This window comes from Nipponia nippon, unplaced genomic scaffold, assembly GCF_047370975.1.
Source record: "Nipponia nippon isolate SJK-2023a ecotype South Korea unplaced genomic scaffold, ASM4737097v1 scaffold_2, whole genome shotgun sequence".
NCBI lineage: Eukaryota > Metazoa > Chordata > Aves > Pelecaniformes > Threskiornithidae > Nipponia > Nipponia nippon.
Window position 1 is genome coordinate 21,479,032 of NW_028262336.1, and position 19,629 is coordinate 21,498,660.

At 37.9% G+C, this 19,629-nt stretch overlaps 1 protein-coding gene across 15 annotated transcripts in view; it reads right to left on the reverse strand.

Annotated features, from left to right (window-relative positions):
• Positions 1-19,629, reverse strand: part of ROBO2 (roundabout guidance receptor 2) — a 470,469-nt gene that overhangs the window by 106,337 nt on the left and 344,503 nt on the right. For 10 of the 15 annotated variants that reach the window (XM_087756936.1, XM_087756930.1, XM_087756933.1 and 7 more), the window contains exons 7-8: positions 17,800-17,811; positions 3,015-3,139 (exon numbers count right to left, since the gene is read on the reverse strand). In XM_087756936.1, the coding sequence (XP_087613062.1) occupies positions 3,015-3,139; positions 17,800-17,811 (137 nt within the window). The remainder of the gene's footprint in view (positions 1-3,014; positions 3,140-17,799; positions 17,812-19,629) is intronic. The other 5 variants (XM_087756937.1, XM_087756931.1, XM_087756935.1 and 2 more) reach the window with 1 other exon arrangement.

Sequence of the window (19,629 nt, forward strand, 5' to 3'; positions counted from 1 at the left end):
TGGGTCTCGAAAAATTGCCCTGTTTTCTGAATTGCCTTGAAACTTTCAGAATAACCTCTGCCTGGCACAGATACCTACCAAATGAGGGTATTATGAAAACTCCACTAGATTTTATGAGAAAGCAGAGAATTTTGATATGGCTGAGCTTGACTCCATTTATCACTCATGCAAAGTGTAAAAAGAAACACAACATAAAAAGACAGTGCAAGGATCAAGCTCCTAATTCTTAAGAGAAAAAAGATCCAGAATCCTCTTCATCACTGCATTAGGAAGGGGAGGCTACCCTTCTTTTCATCTTCAGCGTGGGCTTATCTGTTCTTGAGAGGTGCCACATCCCAGTGAATATTCCACACTTCAGGAGGAACTCATCAGTCTCATGACTCCTCCCTTCAAAGACCAGATAACTATGAGTTATAGCTTGTCCTAAACTACAGTACAACCTCTTTTTAAATGTTTTTACAATTTCACAGGTTTTAATTAGCTGTCGGGTTGCTCATCTGGGCACAATGGTGGCATGCTGGGTTGCAAACAGGGGGACCAGAGTCATCTCTGATGTAATACCGTGGAATTTATTTCAAGGAAGAATTTAATCTAGAGAGTCTAAGGTTACGCACACCCTGCCCTGGTGCATTTCATCGGCGGGTGGCTGTTAGGCTCTGGGGAAAAGGCTACCGAGTACAAAGGACCAGCTGTTTATGCACATGTTGGCACAGAAAATGACTCAGGAGGGAACAGCTCCCCTCCCTTCCAGCTGGTTGTGCTCAGAAACACAGGATTGAGAAATGGATTCACAATGAAAAATTCCCTAAAATTACTGGAGTGGGCTAACATGACTACATAACATTACTCTGAACACTAAGAGTGGTGCTGCAAACAGTTCCTTGAGTAAAAGTAAAAGCAGAAGCAAGCATTGTAAAGCCAAGCAACAACTTATAGCCAGGTATGTAAAGGTGAAAAGCCATGTATGTTCAGTGGACAACGCCTAATTTGGCCAAAATACCATCCTTCAGATTTGTATGATGATATACAGTATGTGGAAACTCACCTATTCTATGGCGTCTCTTTGCAAAATCTGGCAAGTTGTATATTGAGACAGTAACACTAACCTGTGTTACTTCACTGATGCTCAATTAAGATTAACATGAGGGTGTAGTGAATCACATTGAGCTATGTTTCAAGGTTTGATGATAAACCATGTAGGTATCAATTTTTATGTTGCATTTATTTGCCAAAAAAAGACCATTCTAACCCTCAGGGATCTAGTTCTCAATATGGCAATTAATTTTCCAGGTTTGTAATTAAACAGCTTCAACATGGTACAATCAGTAGGTAATAACATTCAATTAAAGACACAAGATGCATTTTCACCTTAAAATGTTTTTACCCTTGAAGTGATACCAATGGAAGAGGATAAAATAGAGTATTAACACTTTTCAATTACGCTAAATGACTTTAATCCTGCAAATGATGTCCTACTTTAATTAGAAGCTCTTCTCTTTATTACAGCATGATGGATGTCCACTTTATTAGATTCAAGTGTGACACTATAAGCTCACTTTACATAAACATTACCATGTTATTAAAATGCTCTACAAGGAAGGGTTTTGAAATGTTTGCTAGCACATCAGTACTTCCTACTTTAATTTCAATATGCTATTCTTCTTTCCCCTTGGAACAATTTTCACCTTAGTGAGACTCACAATACTGTGCTTTTCCAGGATGTGATCCATGGAGGCTAGACTTAAAGTTGTCCAAATAATATGCTGAAAGAAACACACTGAAGACTAAGCTTACACTCATACAAGCTTACACTCATAAAGTAATAGTGTTGTATCTTTGTAAGTCACAAATGCAACAGAACACAAAATGCTGTCAGCCGTGGTCCTGTCGTTCCGGACCACTTATCTGACCTTGTGAAAAGGTGAAGCAGAAGCAGGTGGGGCAGAGCGGGGGATCTGCAGTTCAGTTCTTATTTTACTTTTTAACTGAGGTGGTACACACACTGTCTCCAGATTAGACAAAAGACATATCTGCACTGCACAGCACAGTGTGGATACTTGAGTTAACTCACATATCGCCATACAGGAAAAAGTAGCACAGGGTTCTGAAAAGACTAATTTAGCCAATGGAGAAGGGTACGGCAGTATAAATACACAGACCGACGTAGCCATGACAGGTTTCGTCAGGGAGCTGCAGAAGGCACTGTCCTTGGGCATCCATTTGCCCCTTTTAATCTTTTCTCAGGTGCAAAAGAGAATATGGCACATAATTTACAGTGTTCAAATTTAACATACTAACATGAACTACACATTGAAAGTGAGAAGGACTGACTTCTGCTGTAACATAGTGCCAATATAGCAACAGCAGTAAAAAAATGTTATGGCATTGACATTCAAACATTAAGCTATAGAAGTTAGTATTGGCTGATGGCAAGATTGGCTGCTGTATCAGAAATTTTGCTTTCAAAAAATGACTGTAAGGATCAGGGAAATATTTCCAAAACCAGATTCAGAAATTTCCTGAGACAATTTTACTGAAGAAAGCATCTGCCTGTTCAAAACCTGTATCTGTATGCACTATGAGAATATGCCAATGCAAATCAGCTTGCTAGATATATATCTGCTTGATCATGTCTAGACAGGTTGTGAACTGTAATTATTGACTCTGATTAGTTAAAAATTGAATCATACCTTTTTATCTACTACGTTTGTCTCACCCACCTGTTTGTTGAGGGTTTCAGAATGAAAAGTCTTTAAGATATATACTGCTGCTTTCTATTTGTTTATACAGCACCTAGCACAAGTTTCACCAATGGCCTTTGAGTTCTTCACAATATTAGTATTTTTTAAAAAAAGCAACAAAAATGTGGGCAGACCATAGTAATAGTTTAAAAGACAAATTCCTGTGAAAGATCAAAAGAATCTGAGAAAGGTAATATAAATAATATTCCTAAAAATTTAACAATATAACTATTTAGAAAGGCTTGAAAGACTTACAGGGTGCTTATAACTTACCTGGCTTCCTTCTTTTTGCCAGAAAACAGCTGGCTGGGGATTTCCTTTAGTTTCACAAGGAAAAGTCACGGTTCGACCCTGGGCTACAATCTGGTCTCGTGGTCTCACCACAAACTGTGGGGGAGCTACAACGTAAGAAAAACCACGGTGTAAATTTAGGATATTTTGCAAGGGGCAGATGAGGAATATTGAAGGGAGCGACAACATTATGGAGATTTGTTTTATGCCAGAGGACGTAACACCAGAAACATTAATTAGTATAGACAGAACTAATACATAAACAAAAACAACAACAGCAACAAAAAGAGCAGCAATATCAGTATATGATATCCCCAGTTGTTTAAAAAAAAAAAAAAAAAAAAAAAAAAAAAAAAGGAAAGAAACATTACAACCATACATGCTAGACCCAATTCTGATGACAATAAATGCTAAGGAGCAGCGCAGACAGGTGTTTATGATGCTGGCTCTGGACGCGTTCTACCTTTCTTCTGTGCAGATATCTACACTTCACAGAGCTTGTTGTTGTGCTGGAGCTATTGTGTATTGCAAGGTATGAATTAGGATATACAGACTACCTTTTTCAGTCTGCCCCTCGACTTTTACAAATGATTGAGAAAGGAGAAGGAGGTCTGGATGACAGCAGAAGGGACAGAAGTTCAAGAGCTCCCTCACTTCTGTTAGGGGCAGTGTGATCAAGAATGGAGTGGGAAGGAGGACTTGCTGTAAAAAAACATGGTTGCTAAAACACAAACTTGGGAGATCCAGATTTCAGCTTGTGTAAAGACAAGAAAGAAGCAAGAGTTGAAGAGTTAGTGGGCAGCAGTGAGTAAGAAGGAATAGGTATTCCAGGAGATCAGGAAGAGACAAGGAAAAGAAAAAAGGAGAAAGAGAAGTTAAAACAAGAAAGAACCAGGACTGGCTATGTTTTCAAGTAGATAGCATTAACAGTGTTCAGGCATAGGGGACCAGGAAGCACAGTCAGAAGTGAACAATTTCTACAAGAGAGATGTAGTTTTACTTGTCTGGGGGTACTGATGAAGAATAGAGAGTCAATGTTTAGTGGGAATAAGAAGGGAGAGAAAAGGTGTTAATCTGCAGAAGGAAAATGGGGAAGAAGCAGTGTTGGAGGACTTGAGAGAAAAAATATGACATCAGCAACTATGTTGAGCATGATGTGATAAACCAAATGACTTTTCTATGCATGACATGCAAACCTTCAAGTCTTAGTTCAACACTGGAATTCACTGGAATTGGATTTATACTATTATTTGGAATATCTTAAAAATGTAAGCAGTGTCTCCAAATATTCTCACCAAAAGACTAGCTAACTTTTGGGGCAGGCTGAAGAAGGGGACAAAATAATAATAAAAACCCCCCACATTAAGTTTCTTCTATTCCACTATTGGTTTGGTGGTTGTGGAGAGGGATGGTTTAGGAACACTAAGCTTTTACGTAAACAGAATTTAAGTGTTTTAGAAAACCATATTTTCACCATTATAATTACAAACTATTTAATTAGGCACGAAGAGCAATCAAGACCCAGCTTCCGATTACACCTGCTGATAGCACAGACACAAATCTGCTAACTGCATAGAAATGTATGCAGATCTGATTTTTCTGAAATACACTTTACAGTTATCTCATGAGGTACTTCCCAAGGCTTTACAGATCAGCAGGAGTCTAAAGAGCACCAGTTGAATAGCACTAGTTTAATGCATTCTTAAAACAAGAACTGCAAAGCACTTAATAAACATGAATCACCATCAATTTAGAAAGCAGAGGGTGAGGACAACAGGAGGAGTCTTCCTTCTGCCTCACACTCCTAAGCACGGTTTTGTCCTCTCTGGAGAGAGAAGTGTCCATCTCTTCTCTGGGCCTCAGCAGGTGTTAGTCTTCTGAAAGGGCAGGGACGAAGGGCTAGGTGCCCTGCTGCTGCCCATTTATACCTATATGTTTTGAGGTTTCTGTTGCTACACATACTCTGGGATCCAAACTCATCCTGTACTATTCCTGAAATGCTGGAGTACAGCAAGTTACTTGTTTTTTCCCTCACCTTGTTTTACCTAGCACATCTGTATGCAACCCCTACAGGTGTCAGAAAGCAGTAATGTGGTAATCAGTGCATGTGTTTCTTCATTCAGTCATATGGGAAGGGAAAGGGAGAAAGACCTTTAAGTTGTGAATTAGAAACCTCCATTCCTATAAGCATACTTTACACTAAGGTATCTCTACAGTTCTGACCACCCACTTAATAAAGGTCACTGAATTAGTTCAGTGTTTGCTGCTCAGCCATAGAAGCTCATTGCCCGGGATATTAATATAGAATCAATAGCAACCTCAGGCAGAAGAGAGAGCAGAAAACCTCTAACCTCTTCAGGTGCTATATCTGCATTTGACAGGAACTATGCATGAGTCCTATGTCTGTGCTGTGTTATGGGTGGCCTCAAGACTATCATCTTTCTATCGTGATGCTAAAAACCTGGTGTCAGGAGACCATCCCATAGATCATACCTAAGCATGATCGATGCCTAAGATCACTTCATAGGCATGCTTGGGGCACTGGGGGTATGTTATGCAGACGGTGGTCTGAGACAGCTCAACAGAAGGAAGACGGGCATGGCATTTCCATGAGCCTATCTTTCAAATCACGTAACTGAATAAATGCAAGGTAGGTAAGTTTAAGGGTTCACCTGAAACATTCTCACACACACAAGGCTGTACTGTAAGCCCATAATTCAAAGCTCTGAGCAGATGTAATAGCACTGAACTTGTTGCTGTAGCAGACTTTCCAAGGACCAAATTAAGGTAGTTTGGTAGCCAAGGAACAATGAGAGATAGACATCCTAGTTTCTATCTAGTTTCTAGTTTTTGACCTACCCCTAACTTTGAACATCTCTCACTTTCTCAAGAAAACGGATCCTTTCTTTTCCAAAAAGAGACAAGGAGAAGAAGCAGGAGTTAAGGCTGTAGCTGAGTCCAGATAAACCAAACGTGGACTGACCCTGTTGTTCTGTTCTCTCCCTGCAACACACCAAGTCCTCTCCAGCATTTGCCATAGTAGGTAAACAGAAAATCCACGGCCTCATAGCTACTAGTTTAAACCTTCGAAAGACTCCAGTAAACAATGATGTATGGTTACGTGAGGATATTTTTTGCTAGCTTTTCTCTGCAGCTATAATTACTACAAATTCACTACAAAAATAAATAAATTAATCAGAGCTTTTATTTAAATACGATCTCTTGATCTCACAAAGAGCTGACTTTTATTGGTCACTACATTACTTAGAGCACAAAACCAGTTCCGTCAGCCAAACTACTTCATGTCATAATTTTAAAGAACATGAAAAACGTCATATTGGAAAAATAAAACCTTGCATGTGTTTTTTCAATTTATTCAAAGATGGGGTTTTATAATGAACGAAACCCCCATTTTGTTCCAGTTCATTGTCATATTCAGCTACAACTCTGTTTATAGACAGCCTCTGATAAAAATGACCTTGTTTACAGTATTTAAACAATGTTTTCACCATATCAGATTTATCTACCAGTTTCCAGTTGAATAATGCAAATTGCTGAAAGTAACAGTTAATAATTGCAGGAGTAATTCTTGGTCATGTGTAACTACCAAAGCAGTAAGACTGCCATTATCCCCAGAGAATGCAATGCGACCCTGCTCAGAGACAGCAAGTCTTCTTTGACAGAATAAGCACTTGGGCTCCTCAGTTTTCCTAAAAATAGAGCTCATTATCTTCATATATAGATGCTGTTTATAAAGATAGATAAATATTATTACTCCAGTTTTGCAGAAAGGTTAACTGAGATCATGACTTCCTCAAAGCTCAGCTTCAGTGCAACATTGGGCAAAACCTAATTCAAGCCATTATTGCTTCTCTCTGAGCAGGTGAATTTTTAAAACATTCTGAAAAGGTACAGTTAGAGAAATAGCAGCAGGCTTGATATGCTTCAGCTGTTAAAGTTATGTGGTACTTTAAAGCTTAATTCAAGCTAAACATTAAGGTCATTAGAAGAATCTGTTGAAAAAACTGTTGCGAAGCAGCAAACTGAGTGTTGTGCCTATCAAACTATTACCCTTTACTGTTTCAGATGTAACGTTAACTGGATTGGAATAAACAGAGTGGAAAAACTCTTGCTTAATTGACATTTGAAAGTCAAAGACAATGCCTCTAAAAGGAAATATATTGCTTGGATTCCAGGGGACTAGACGAAAATATGAAAAAAGAACAATTAAGACTACAGACCTAGTATACTTCGATTGAAACTTCTCTTCCCTTTTTTTTTTTTGAGAAATTTAAATAATACACAGTAAATTAGATTTGATTTCTGGCAAATTATGCTTTGATACTGCATTCAGCAAGCGCTGGCTTCAATCAATGTCACACTAAAGCTCTGTTATGCTAATAGCCGCTTGTGAGGCTGAGCGGGATGATATGGAAATCAGATGGTTGAACATGAATAGAAAGCATAGGCCATGTACGAGGGGGCTTTGAGATGAGCGGATGGGGAGACCCTAAGGTTAATCACATCATGTTCAGAACTGTTTTTACAGCACAGAACAGTATTCTGCTGCAAGAATTAAAATAGAGATAGAAAAGCATGAGCAGTAAGTTATGTTGTTCAAAATGGGAAGAGTGCATTTTGTTGCACTCCTTCTAGATGTCATTTTATGCATGACTGAATGGATCTTTTATCCTATTAATAAATGTATATGAAGGTAGCCTCTGCTCAAGTGTTAAAGAGCTTTTTTTTTTTAAAAAAAAAAAAAGAAGAAACAAATACTTCAAATTATTTCAAGAGGATTTCTCAACTCTTCTCCAATCTTAATAGTTAACAAAACTTCTAATCTGATGGCATGGATTGCATTCGTTTCTTTCCCAGTAGTGTTACTGAATACTAAAGGTTACGCTGAGTCACCAGGAGCTGATAAAGCTGCTGATGTAGAGAAGCTTGAATGAGACAGTGAGTTCATCCCTCTTAAGTGAACTCTGGTCACCTGGTAAGAAACACGGCAGAAGACTGAGAAGGGGAGGGGAAAATTACCCCAGGAAAGTGTGAATTTATAGCAAAAAGTACACTGATCCCATATCAAATACTAGCAACTTTTCTTCCAGTGACAGTTTTCTAAGCTGATCTTGCGATTTGTGGTTCATGTTGAACGCAATGATCCTAACAGAATTCTATTATCATGACTTGCCCACAGCACCTCCCTCAGCTAGGTGTTGCCGTGATTTTATCAAAAGTAGATATTGTAGCAAGTTTTAGTCCAGTATTGCTATCGCAAGCAGAAATGGAATTGTAACCACAGCAACTTGTATCAGTGGGATTTTTGTTGTTAGGGTTTTTTCTAAACATCTTCAATTACCTAAGGCTGCCACTACGAGACCAAACTCATTCTACATAATCCAAACAATTTTCAGATAATGAAAACTTTAGTAATCTTTTAATTACATGTACTTAGATAAAATGTCCTCACATACCATGGCATATGAGGCTTTATTCAAAGCTCACGGAAGTTGGTGAAATTCTCCTATTGGCTTATGTGGTCTTTGGATCAGACCCATTGAAAAAATAACATATTACAGGAAAAGGGTGACAGCAACAATTATTAAAGGGCTTAAATTACAGATTTGATAACCTTTACTTGCAACTAATTTCAGTTGATAGTGAACTGCAAATGAAATTCATTGTGAAGATTACTTAGGCAAGCTAAAGTGACAAAGATGAGTGCTTCATTTTAAAATGCAATTGTTTATTATCCATAAACATATTTCCGCAACTGATTCAAAGGGAGCAAGGGGAAAGATGCTGGCTTGCAAATGTTCTAAGCAAAACTCAGATAATGCTCACCAGTAGGGGAAAAAGCTTTGAGGAACAAGCAGAAACACACTGGTGAGTAAAGCACCAAGATTCTTTAAGACTCAGCTCTGCTTCCAGCAGGGAAGAGACGGCAGACCAACCTAATATTCCCATCTACAGTCTTTTTCAGCATTGTACACTTGCAGCAATAAATTAATTTCATAATAATCCTTTGAACAATCAAAGTTACATCTGGTACAATACTCAATAGCTCTGCCTGGAAGTGAGAGAGTCAGTTAAAGTGATAAGATAATGGTGCCTTCCCCAAATCGTCTTTCTGACTTCTGGAACCCCATCAACATCACAATCTTCTTCTGCAAAGCCCTCAGAAACTTGAAATTGGGTATCCCAATGCTCATCTCAAACCCTCACCACAGTGACAATATTCATGGGGCCACCTCAGTTGATCTTCAATATGTGTTGATTACTTTAAGAGATCAAACTCAGTTCCAGTCTTACCAAATACCGATCAAGACATTTACACAGAGGACAGCAGAAGCCCTCAGAGCTCTAGCTGAAGTATTACATATTTTGAAGGGGGAGGTAACCCTTGACATCATCTATGGAGTAGGACTACTTATTTGTAGCATTGCTTTGCTGCTTCCAGATACTGGCTTAGACAACAGTTGAAGGCAGTACAGGAACTGTTGAAAGAAAATAATGATCCCCCCACCATTGTGTGTCGTTGGTTAAATTTGTCTATAAGGTCTGGTAGATACTGGACTTTTGGATGCTTTTGTGATACAAATGCAAAAGAAAACTGTAAGACACTACTTACATACCTTGCTGTAGCAACATTTGTCCTTCACATAGCACGAGCTGCCAAAAAGTGCAGATATAAAAGTCTAGGGAGTTTTGGAAGATGGTTTGCAAGGCTACTATTGCTCATGGAGTAAATAGAGGAAAACAGAAAATATTTCCAGTCTCAAACACCAGAAACCTGGGCTGAGTCAGCAGTTCTTTCCTCAGAAGTTCAGATCTTCTTAATGGGTACCGAAAGTGATGTGTGGTTCTTAGGACACAAAGTTATTAGCGCACTATTAGCTATGACTAATGATAAATCAAGGGTGTAGCCTCTGACACAGAAGCCATTACAGAAGCTTGAGAGGATGACAGCTTAGGCCTATCACTAATTCAGATATTTCTTATCAGGGATAAACTAATGGAATTTTAGGATGGTCATTTTCTTTAAAGTGAAAAGACTTCTCAACCTTGTAGGGTGCTCCAGTGATTAGGTGTGTTCACAGACTGGGAAGGAAGTAACTTTTTAGCATGCTAGTTACGATTGAGTTGCCTGGGAAATGAGTTTCCTTTTTTTCTCTCCCATGAGTATCATATTATCATAGGGATCTATAACTATTCCCTAGTCTGTATGAGTGCAGTTGGACTTTGAAACAAGTGCATAGATCTCATTTGTGGACATTTTTTTTTTCTTTAACTATATTCTCCTCCTTGCTCATTTAGAGTGTTCTCCTTCTTCCATAATTTCTTCTTCAAGTGGATGCTTCTGTCAATAAAAATGAGGAATGGGTATGTTGTGGGGATAACATGTGATTCATGAAGCCCCTCACTAGACCCGTGATATTATTTTAAAATTATATAGATGGACGTGGCAAAGCAGGTATTTGGTTTGGATTCTTCTGAAAAGCAGCTTCCCATAACCTAGGGGAGTATTTATAATCCATAGCTCAGATACCATCTTTAACAGTGACAAAATTAATTTTTCAAAATTAATTCTTGTATGTCCTTGTATGTCCTGCACCAATAGATCAAACACACAAGATTAGAAGCAGGGTGGCAAGCAGGGAAAACTTTTAGCAAGCTGAATGAAAGGAAGCACTGGGGGAGAAGAATCAGGCTACAATGGGGCAGAGGTAGAAAGCAGGGGGAAGTGAGGTCTCAGCAAGATTATTACCAGGACCAGTTCTGGTACAAGTGTCCTTCACACTGCTCCTGTCTCATGGAAAGTGAGAAATTCCTTTTGTTTTCTTTTCTTTTGTTTGCTGTTTTCAGATGAGCCATGTAAAAACACAACAGTGTGAAAAGACCACACTTCAATCATTTGAGAACTCTAAGCCTTCCTTTATACCTGGACTAATTGTTCTAATCTTCAATTTAAATTCAGGTTCTGAATTTCACATATAACAACATTTTTATCTTTCAGTTGTTCTGAAACACTGAAGCAGATAATCTCTGAAAGCGTGGAAGCATAAGCACTTTTTTCTTTCTTTGCAAGAGGTGAAAGAAGTCTAGAGAATCAATAAATAAAAAACACTAAATGTCCTATATATTTTGACACATAAAATCTCTCTTTTATCCCTGGATAACCTAAAAGAAAGAAGTGGGATAAATCTGCATGGTGGAAAAAAGAGATGTGAGATAAACAATAATGAAAAAGCAGGTTTGGTTTATATTCTAAGTTTTCCTGCCAATTTCAATTAACATAACTGCCAAATCTGCATTTATCATTTTTATAACAAAAGTTGAAGCACAAAAAAAAAAAAAATTACTACCAAGGATTTGTTCTTCCTTCTCACCTAGGATTTATGACAGTAGAACAGAACTATGAGAATAATTATTAAAAAATCCAACCCTGTCTCCTACATAGCAGAAAAGAAAGGCATCTACTTTCTGCTCTCCACCCACCCCGTTTCCAGTGCTGTAAGTTCATCAGCAGCACCTTTCCTGACCCCCCTCCTCCTCTTTGTTTTACAGTACATTTAAACATTACGTTTAAATATCTGGTCTGAATTTCATCTCAGCATTAGACTGTAGCCTGCTGTCCTTTAATCATACATCTCTATTTTATTTTATCTTGTCCAATCATGTCTTTTAAGCGGCCCCTGTACCTTACAGATGTTCCTGGAAAATCCCTTCTAGAAAGTCCTTCACTTAGTTTTTATACATATAAAGAGAGGTAGCATTGATTCTGTCTGCCCAATAAATTACATTACATAGGACTTTCTCTACTCTAGAAAATGCTTTTTAATTTTTTTTTTCCTCAAGTGTCTGAGATTCAGGATACACCTTTTGCTCAGATCAGATAGAAAAGATGTGCTTTCCTAAAACCTTAACAATTTAGCCCTCTTGCTAATGTAAACTGTACCATTAGGGGATGGCTGGTGCTACTATACCTTCTGTGAGTTTAGCAAACAAAACAAATTATGCCAACAAAAAGACATGTAATCTGCCATGATTCCTTTTGTCATGGGAGATAGCAGGAGGGTTTGCTGGTAATGTGTTTAAAAAAGAAAAGCATACCCCTAGCTGCTATAGTAAGATTTCATCAAAATGATGAGTGTAATCTGGTTATCTCCTTCAAAAAAAAAATTCACATGCTGAAGAGAAGAGCTAAGGAGATGAGAAGAGTAAAGAGCCAAGACAGGCTAACAGGCTACATCTATAGTGAGAAAGATTAGAAGTTCCTCTTTACCCTTCAGAATAAAAAAGGCTGAGAGCAGATATTCTGCTCAATTTGGGCCACTGTAAACTGAAGAGAGGAAAAGGAGTGAGGAAGAAAAAAGGCTAGCTATGCTGATTGACAATGCTAGCATTCAAGGAATGGGGCATACAGTTGTTTTGCTGTTGAATAATACTGAGATCATATCCAAACTGTACTATGGTTCGCAGCAATTGAGCAAAGAAGGTAAAGTGAATGGATTAATGTATTGATTTCCACGGTCCTCTTGAAGGAAAAGCAAGCGATTTCTCCTTTTAGAAAAAGGAAGGGAAAAGTTGGGGGGGAGCAACACATCAAAAGACTTTTTTTGTACACTAATCTTCAAAGACTTATGGAGAGACTCAGAATCCACTGAAGTAAGAAAATAATTCCCACTGATTTGAGAATGCTTCAGGAAAGTTAAAAAAGATTTACACGTTAAACTTCTAAAAAAATTCCCAAGCTAGAATTCATCAATTAAAAAAACAAAACAAAATAAACAAAAAGGAGGCCCTTGATCACTTCCTGCACTTGCTGTAACGGGTTTTTCTCTAAGAGAAACAGTATGAGTACTGGCACACACTTGGTACCATAGGGGAATGAGCCAGGATGTCACAGCATGGCTTGTTAAAACTTCAAGTACATACACTGCCATCTTTCACGCTTATCATTGAAGGAGAGTCCTCTATCAGATCTTCTTTGTTTCTGTTCTGATCACTATCTGGCATACCCAAGAAGACTTGGAGCAACTGGAAATGAAGCCGAGTTTTGTGGACGAGCACTTAAATGCTTGGTGGTTAATGTGCTCACTGTCCGCTTGCAGAGCCATTCTGGCCCATATATTGCAAACGTTGTATATCTATGATATCTGAAGTCATTATAGGATTCAAGTGTAAGCTCAGCTAGTGGAGTTTTGCCAAAGTAGAAGTGTTAAGGACTTTAGGATCTTTAGACTGGTCTTTAAAAGAAACGTCCGAACAAATCAGCTCCATATTTTAATTTCTTACTGGTATACAAATAAATTTGAATTTCATTCTATGGCAACCTTTTCTCTTTAATCTGAAGAATTTGCCTATTTTTAAACAAGAATGATGCATTATTCTTTCACCTAAGGAAGAAACAAATCCCAAAAGCCTAATGCCCACCGGCATCCTTACTCTCTTCTGAAACTTTCTATAGATTGTAGCAATAGGCAGACAGGCAACAGACCACACTTTGATATAAATTGGAGATTTCTGCCACTGAAAGATGGCACCATAGTACCGAGCATGATCTCATCTCTTCTGTCATATACCAATTGCCATTACTGATACTGTATAAATCCTCAGTGTCTCAAGTGAAGGTGGCATTTTCATGAATACACTAAAAATAAAAGCATTCATCCTATATAGACTTTCCCTGTAAGAGTCAGAATGGAGAAGGATAAAGAGAGATCTTTCTCACTTACCAATCTGAATAATATAAATTCAAGCCACAACACCTAATACAACTTTGTTTAAAATACAGCCCTTTCTATTTTGTGTTTCATGCTGCACCACTCTTAACAGACCATTAAGTCATGCCAGGCTGATTTATGACATGAAAACTTCCCAGAGCAGAGTGAAATGCATCATACAGTCACATTGCACTCAAATGTGAATAGACTGTATTTAATTAAGCTGAAGTTTGGAAAATTCATGGCACGTGTCTTATCTGTTTCTCTCTTCTCCCACATGGTAGGGAAGTGAAGTTTTTGTAACTTGGTTGGTCTCCCCTTGCTTCCTTGGTTAATTCCAAATACTTAATTTCTATCCAGGTGGCAAAAAGTATCTAGCTATTCTGCTGCATGTCGCTTCTTTCTGGGAAGATGAGTCATAGCATATGACAATAAATTAAGTAAACTTGACTTACTGCATGGCAACTGAAATGCAAAGAACTGTATTTTTACTTGGACGTAGTTGAAATTAATTTGAAAACTGAGTACTCTGTCACCTGAATGACTTTTTGGATGATTAGTAAAAAGGCAACTGAAACATCAGACAGATCTTCATAGATCTTCTATTTGAACTTCAGGTCCTCTGTCTCAAAGCAGTATAGCAAATGCTTTTGAAAAGAGGGTCAGTGTTACTTTCAGTGGGACTATATGAAACTTCTGGGCTCCTCCCAACTTTTGTACTTTTAACAGCTATTCTCCTGCCCAACTGCCATAAGAAATACAGCAGAATGCGAAAGAGAAAATACTAACTTGCTCATCTGGAAAATCCATCTAATGAGTGCAATAACAACAGAAATGGTCTAAATAGGGATAAATATCTTGTTTCCTAAACCCATCTGTTGTAAATCCTGTCAGAAATCTTTTCAAAAGGTTATAAATAGGAGAACATCTATTTTAGAAATGGGCAACACATTTATTCCTAGCAGCAAATCCAAACATGATGAGTAATCTGGCATAGAGCTGTTAAATTCACCAGCTGCCATCCACCTCAGGCAGAATCGTACCTCATTTTGCCTATGTAGTATATACCATATGTTAATAACTGCTTGAACCTAACATAGTCGTTGGTAATCCCACTCCTGAATTTTCCACTCAAGCTGAAACTTCAATAAAAATATCACAACTAACAGAATATAAATATCTGAAACAGGCAAAAACTGAATAGAAAGTGAAAATGATTCAGTTTGCAACAAGAATTGCAATCCCGGAACGTTAAAAAAAAATCCTCTATTCTTCAGTGACAACGCATTGAAAGAAAATGTTTTGGGCTTGTTTAAAACACAGTAAAGACAAAACACGTCTGCTTTGAATTGGAGGTAGTGATGAAAGGTAGAGGTACATAGATAATCCTCAGGTGTCACGAAGGAATATGAACTTTTAAACTGCTCCCCTGCAGTTTAACATACACATAAATATATAAATATACTTCTGTTAAAATGTCATCCTCCTAGAGAGCTGTGAGCTTAAAAATATTAAGTAGTGTTTGCTTTAGCGTCCTTTCTGTAAGGAGAGGTATTTTTGCTCTGCGTTCCAGTTAACTTCCTGAACAAAAAAATGCTGCAAGATTTGACTCACCGTTCTTGTCAAATGACAATTTTAACAGAAGATCATTTGGGCTTCTTGGTGGGGAACTGGTGGTGGAGAGGGAAGTTGCTTTGTTTTGCTTTACTGGGATTTAAATTTTCAAAAAACAGGATAGGTAGCCACCTGCTTTGCCTGCTCTTGACTGAAACAGAGATATGAACTGTAGAAATCAGTTTCATTTCAGGTCCTTAAGCAAAAAACAATACAGGGATACACTATCATAAGGACACCATCGCCTTTTCTGCAGGTACAGGATCAGATCAAAGTGATCTAAAGAAAGCGATCTACTTATCTACAGCAATCCCTACATACACACTTGTATGGGAGTTCTGTATGTTAAATATCTTTGGGGTTGGACTTATTTAGTTAACAATCTTTTCAAAATTGACAAGGATAATCACTAAATTAAATAATTAGATAAAGACCATATGACCATATAATCATTATTTTAAAGTCAACCATTCTAATTTACGTTTCCTGAATAAATCACGTAAAAGAAGAATTTTCTTTGTACCAGATGTTCACCCATAACAAAGTAAAATAGTGGAGGCAGGAAATATGCCAAATTGACCACAGCATGGTCACACAAGGGGACCATATACCTGGACATAAAGTAACTTGAGACTAAAAGCTTCTGTATAAGCTTTGGAGATGGAAACATGGATGACTCAACAGCCTGAAGAGTCTTAAAAAAGAATCAGGGTTCTGAAATGAGACACTACCAACACTGCTGAAACCTATGATTTTCTTGTGAATCTCCAGTCATTTATTTTGTGGCTTTCACAGAGACTGAAACAGTCTCTACTTTGTGCTTATTTTTTCTTGCCTTTCTTTCAAGAGCAAGCAAAGTGAGAAAAATATCTAGAAGTAAAATACTTTTAATCTTGTAGCATTTTCTTCGTGAATGAAGAAGGAGATTTCATTATTAGCCATATCCCCCCCCCCCCCCAATATGAGAGATTTACATTCGAAGAATACTAAATTTGTACTATATTTTCTAAGCAAAGGAAAATTTTCTTACAAGTTTACTCCAGTTTTACACTGTTAGAACGCCTGGGAATTAATTTCTTGGGAACTAGCATAATGCCAAAGTAATACAGCAGTGACTGGGATTTAAAGCTTTCTATCAAAATCCCAGATGGAGAACAGTGAATTTCCATTCTGCACTGGGAATTCTCCAGTGAATATCTACGGGTAAACTATGCCGTGACTGCGGAGGTACTTGGCTTGGCTCTACCTACGCTAGTTCAAGCAAGCTAATAAGCATGGGATCACCTTAGTCCTGGAAACAGAGGCCTAACCTGGATTTTATCTTTAAATTATTCCAACCTCTCTTCCTCCAACTCCTAACAGTGAAGAGCTGAGACAAGTTCAAACTCACAAACTTTAGTCAAATACATAACTAACATAAGTTTTGACTATATAAAGACAGACCAAACCCCTCAACAATCTCCATATACACCAGTACATATTTTTCACACTAATCCAAAAAATCAGAGTAATGATATTATTATTCTAAAAGATACAGCTAAACACAAACTACAAAAATCAGAGGAGCAGTGCAACTGGTTAAATTATTTAGAATATCCATATAGGCACAGAGTAAACATCCGTGAATGAAAATTAAATAATATGTTCAGGATATTTCTGAACACCAAAAGTGAATTTCAGCTACTGACAGTTGCAATTTTTCCCATTATGCTCAGTTAAATTTTTATAAATTTTCAGAAGTAATTTCAAAGGTATAGGAAGGAATCAAATTTTCAGTGTGGGAGTTCAAAATCCAGAGGTTGTCTTCCTCTGGACTCGTTACTCGAAATAGTCTGCATCCTATACAGTGCATTCCAAAATGTACTCCAAGATGACCCAAGGGCAAAAATCAATGATGAACTTTCTTAACAAGCACGGAAATCTACTCCATCCCCTCTTCACTTTCAGGACTGCTTAATTTCAAAATTCTTTAAAAGATACAAGAAAGACGGGACATGCAAAGCCTGTGCTTTTACTGCTATGAAATAAAAGCATCATGAGCTGATCGTTCAGGGCCTGATAGAAGCTCACCGAAGTCAATACAATCCTTTCTGTTGATTTCAATGGCTCTTATACCAGGCCCTTAAATAGACTGTTAAAGACATCTGAATGAGTGATTTTGGCTCAATATCACCACACCCACCCCGTTTTGCTGATTGGTATTTGTTGGTGATTTGGCAAATGCGTTTATACATGAGACAGCAGAAAATACAAAGTTCAGAAATAGCACTTTATCAGTCAAAATCACTTGGCTGGTGTTAGACAGTTAAAACTATTAAGCACTGGCTGCTAATTCCAGCCAGTTAAATGCTGTTGCAAATGAAAGATGCAAATGAAGCATTGCATGAAGCCATGCTAAAATGGATAGAAGGATGGTTACTTACCAACGGGGCGAGCTGTTGACATTACAATGGTGGAGTGAGAACATAAAAAAGAAATTAAAAAAAGAAAAGAATATCTGTCAGAATGCATGACGTGTAATGTTACCTTCCACTATGGATACTACCATGATTGCAAACCCCTCAAATGACAGCGTAAGTAAAATGTTTACTGTTGTTACTGTTTAGTCACGTGCCACTATTATCACATTTACTTGAGCATAGCATCTGAACAAGCTGACTGGAACCATTCTCTGAGAAACATTTTTATTATCTTCGCATGCCATCATCAAGTATCATTGTTAAGGCCTGATAAAAGAAAAATTGCATTGCATTAGCACAAACTTTTAGATCCCGATGAACACATCAATTTAAGCCGCAGACTGCCAAATGTCATGCCAGTAGATGCAAGGCGTTTGCTTTCTGAGTCAAATACCAATTGAATTTTAAGCATGGCCAGTCAGTACAGTAGTAAGGCCTACAGAAAGCCCAGGACGGTTTTTCTCATTCAATAACAGGCATGAAAGCTTACAGCACACTGCTTTTTCCTCACTGACAGTGCTGATGAAAATATAACAAAGAGGCTGAAATGGCCGCAGGGATTTCAACACAGAACCTCCCAAATTACTGCTTAGATAACTTCTACTTCCTAAAAAAATTGGTGCTGAATGATTGACAGGTTAATACTGTTTCAGGTTGATATCAAGATTGAAAGGTGCTGCTGCAACAAGTGATTTCTTGATTATAGCAACAGCCCTTCATTACACTTGGGCTAGGGAAGAGGGCTGTCAGTCCCTCTGTTAATAAAATGCAGACATCCCCTTTCAGAAGAGCTGAAAAGTTGGACATAAAATTGACTCCAGGTTGCATCTGCATAGGCCAACCTTCCCTGATTTTAGCAGTAGAAGTAGTTACACGTTTTTGAGCAACAGCACAATTTTTTTTTATTTTTTTTTTTTTTTAAGAAGTTAACCAGCTCCGTATGCTTACGTGCAGGCTAGGGTCAAATGTAAAATATGCAGATCCAGAGGTAACACAGCATGCAAGGACCTTCTCAGTTCTCAGCCTTTCTGTGGGTTTATCCTTACTTTGGCATACCCACTTCATTTAATTATTTCAAGCCTGCTGCCCTTTCTCACCCATCATCTCTTTGAAGACTTTCTGTCTTCTTGTATTACGGACATATTCCTTCTTCTGCAGAGAGATAAGGAATAAGAGTGGTGTGCAACTTTCCAAGAGAGGGCATGAAGGCTGAGCCACAGAATTCAAATTCTGTTAGTGTTTGTGACAGTGTAACGCAAACTCCCTTACTGCATCCTCATCCCCTGCTTTGAGAAGATGAAGCCATGAATGAGGGAGCCAAGGATAATGTTGTTGCCAGGTTTCCAGCTGTAACTACATGACACCTGCACAGAACAAGGCACCCTCAAAGTAAATTTTGAAGAGCTATGTGTTTTTGCTTCTCTACATGATGAGTGGTTATGGTAAAAAGCAGTTCCAGACAAAAGTGGCAAAAGTTTTAGAATTCAGAATTAAGGCTTCCTTTAATTAAAAGGACCGTTGTTCATGGTCCCTTTAAAGTCAACGGGCATCTGCCCAGTCCTTCGTTTTCAGAAAATTCAGAGTAATAACCTTCTCTATTGAATTTCTTGGCGTTTCTCATTTTCTGTCATATCCTGAACATTTAATATGCTTATAATATTGTGGCTTCCTTTGTGTTGGATAAACACTATGAATTTGACTATAAATGACAAACCCGAGGGGAAAAATACTCAAGATAATGAAAACTTGCTTTAACTGTAGGAAAATCAATTATATCATATATTTCCTCGGGTT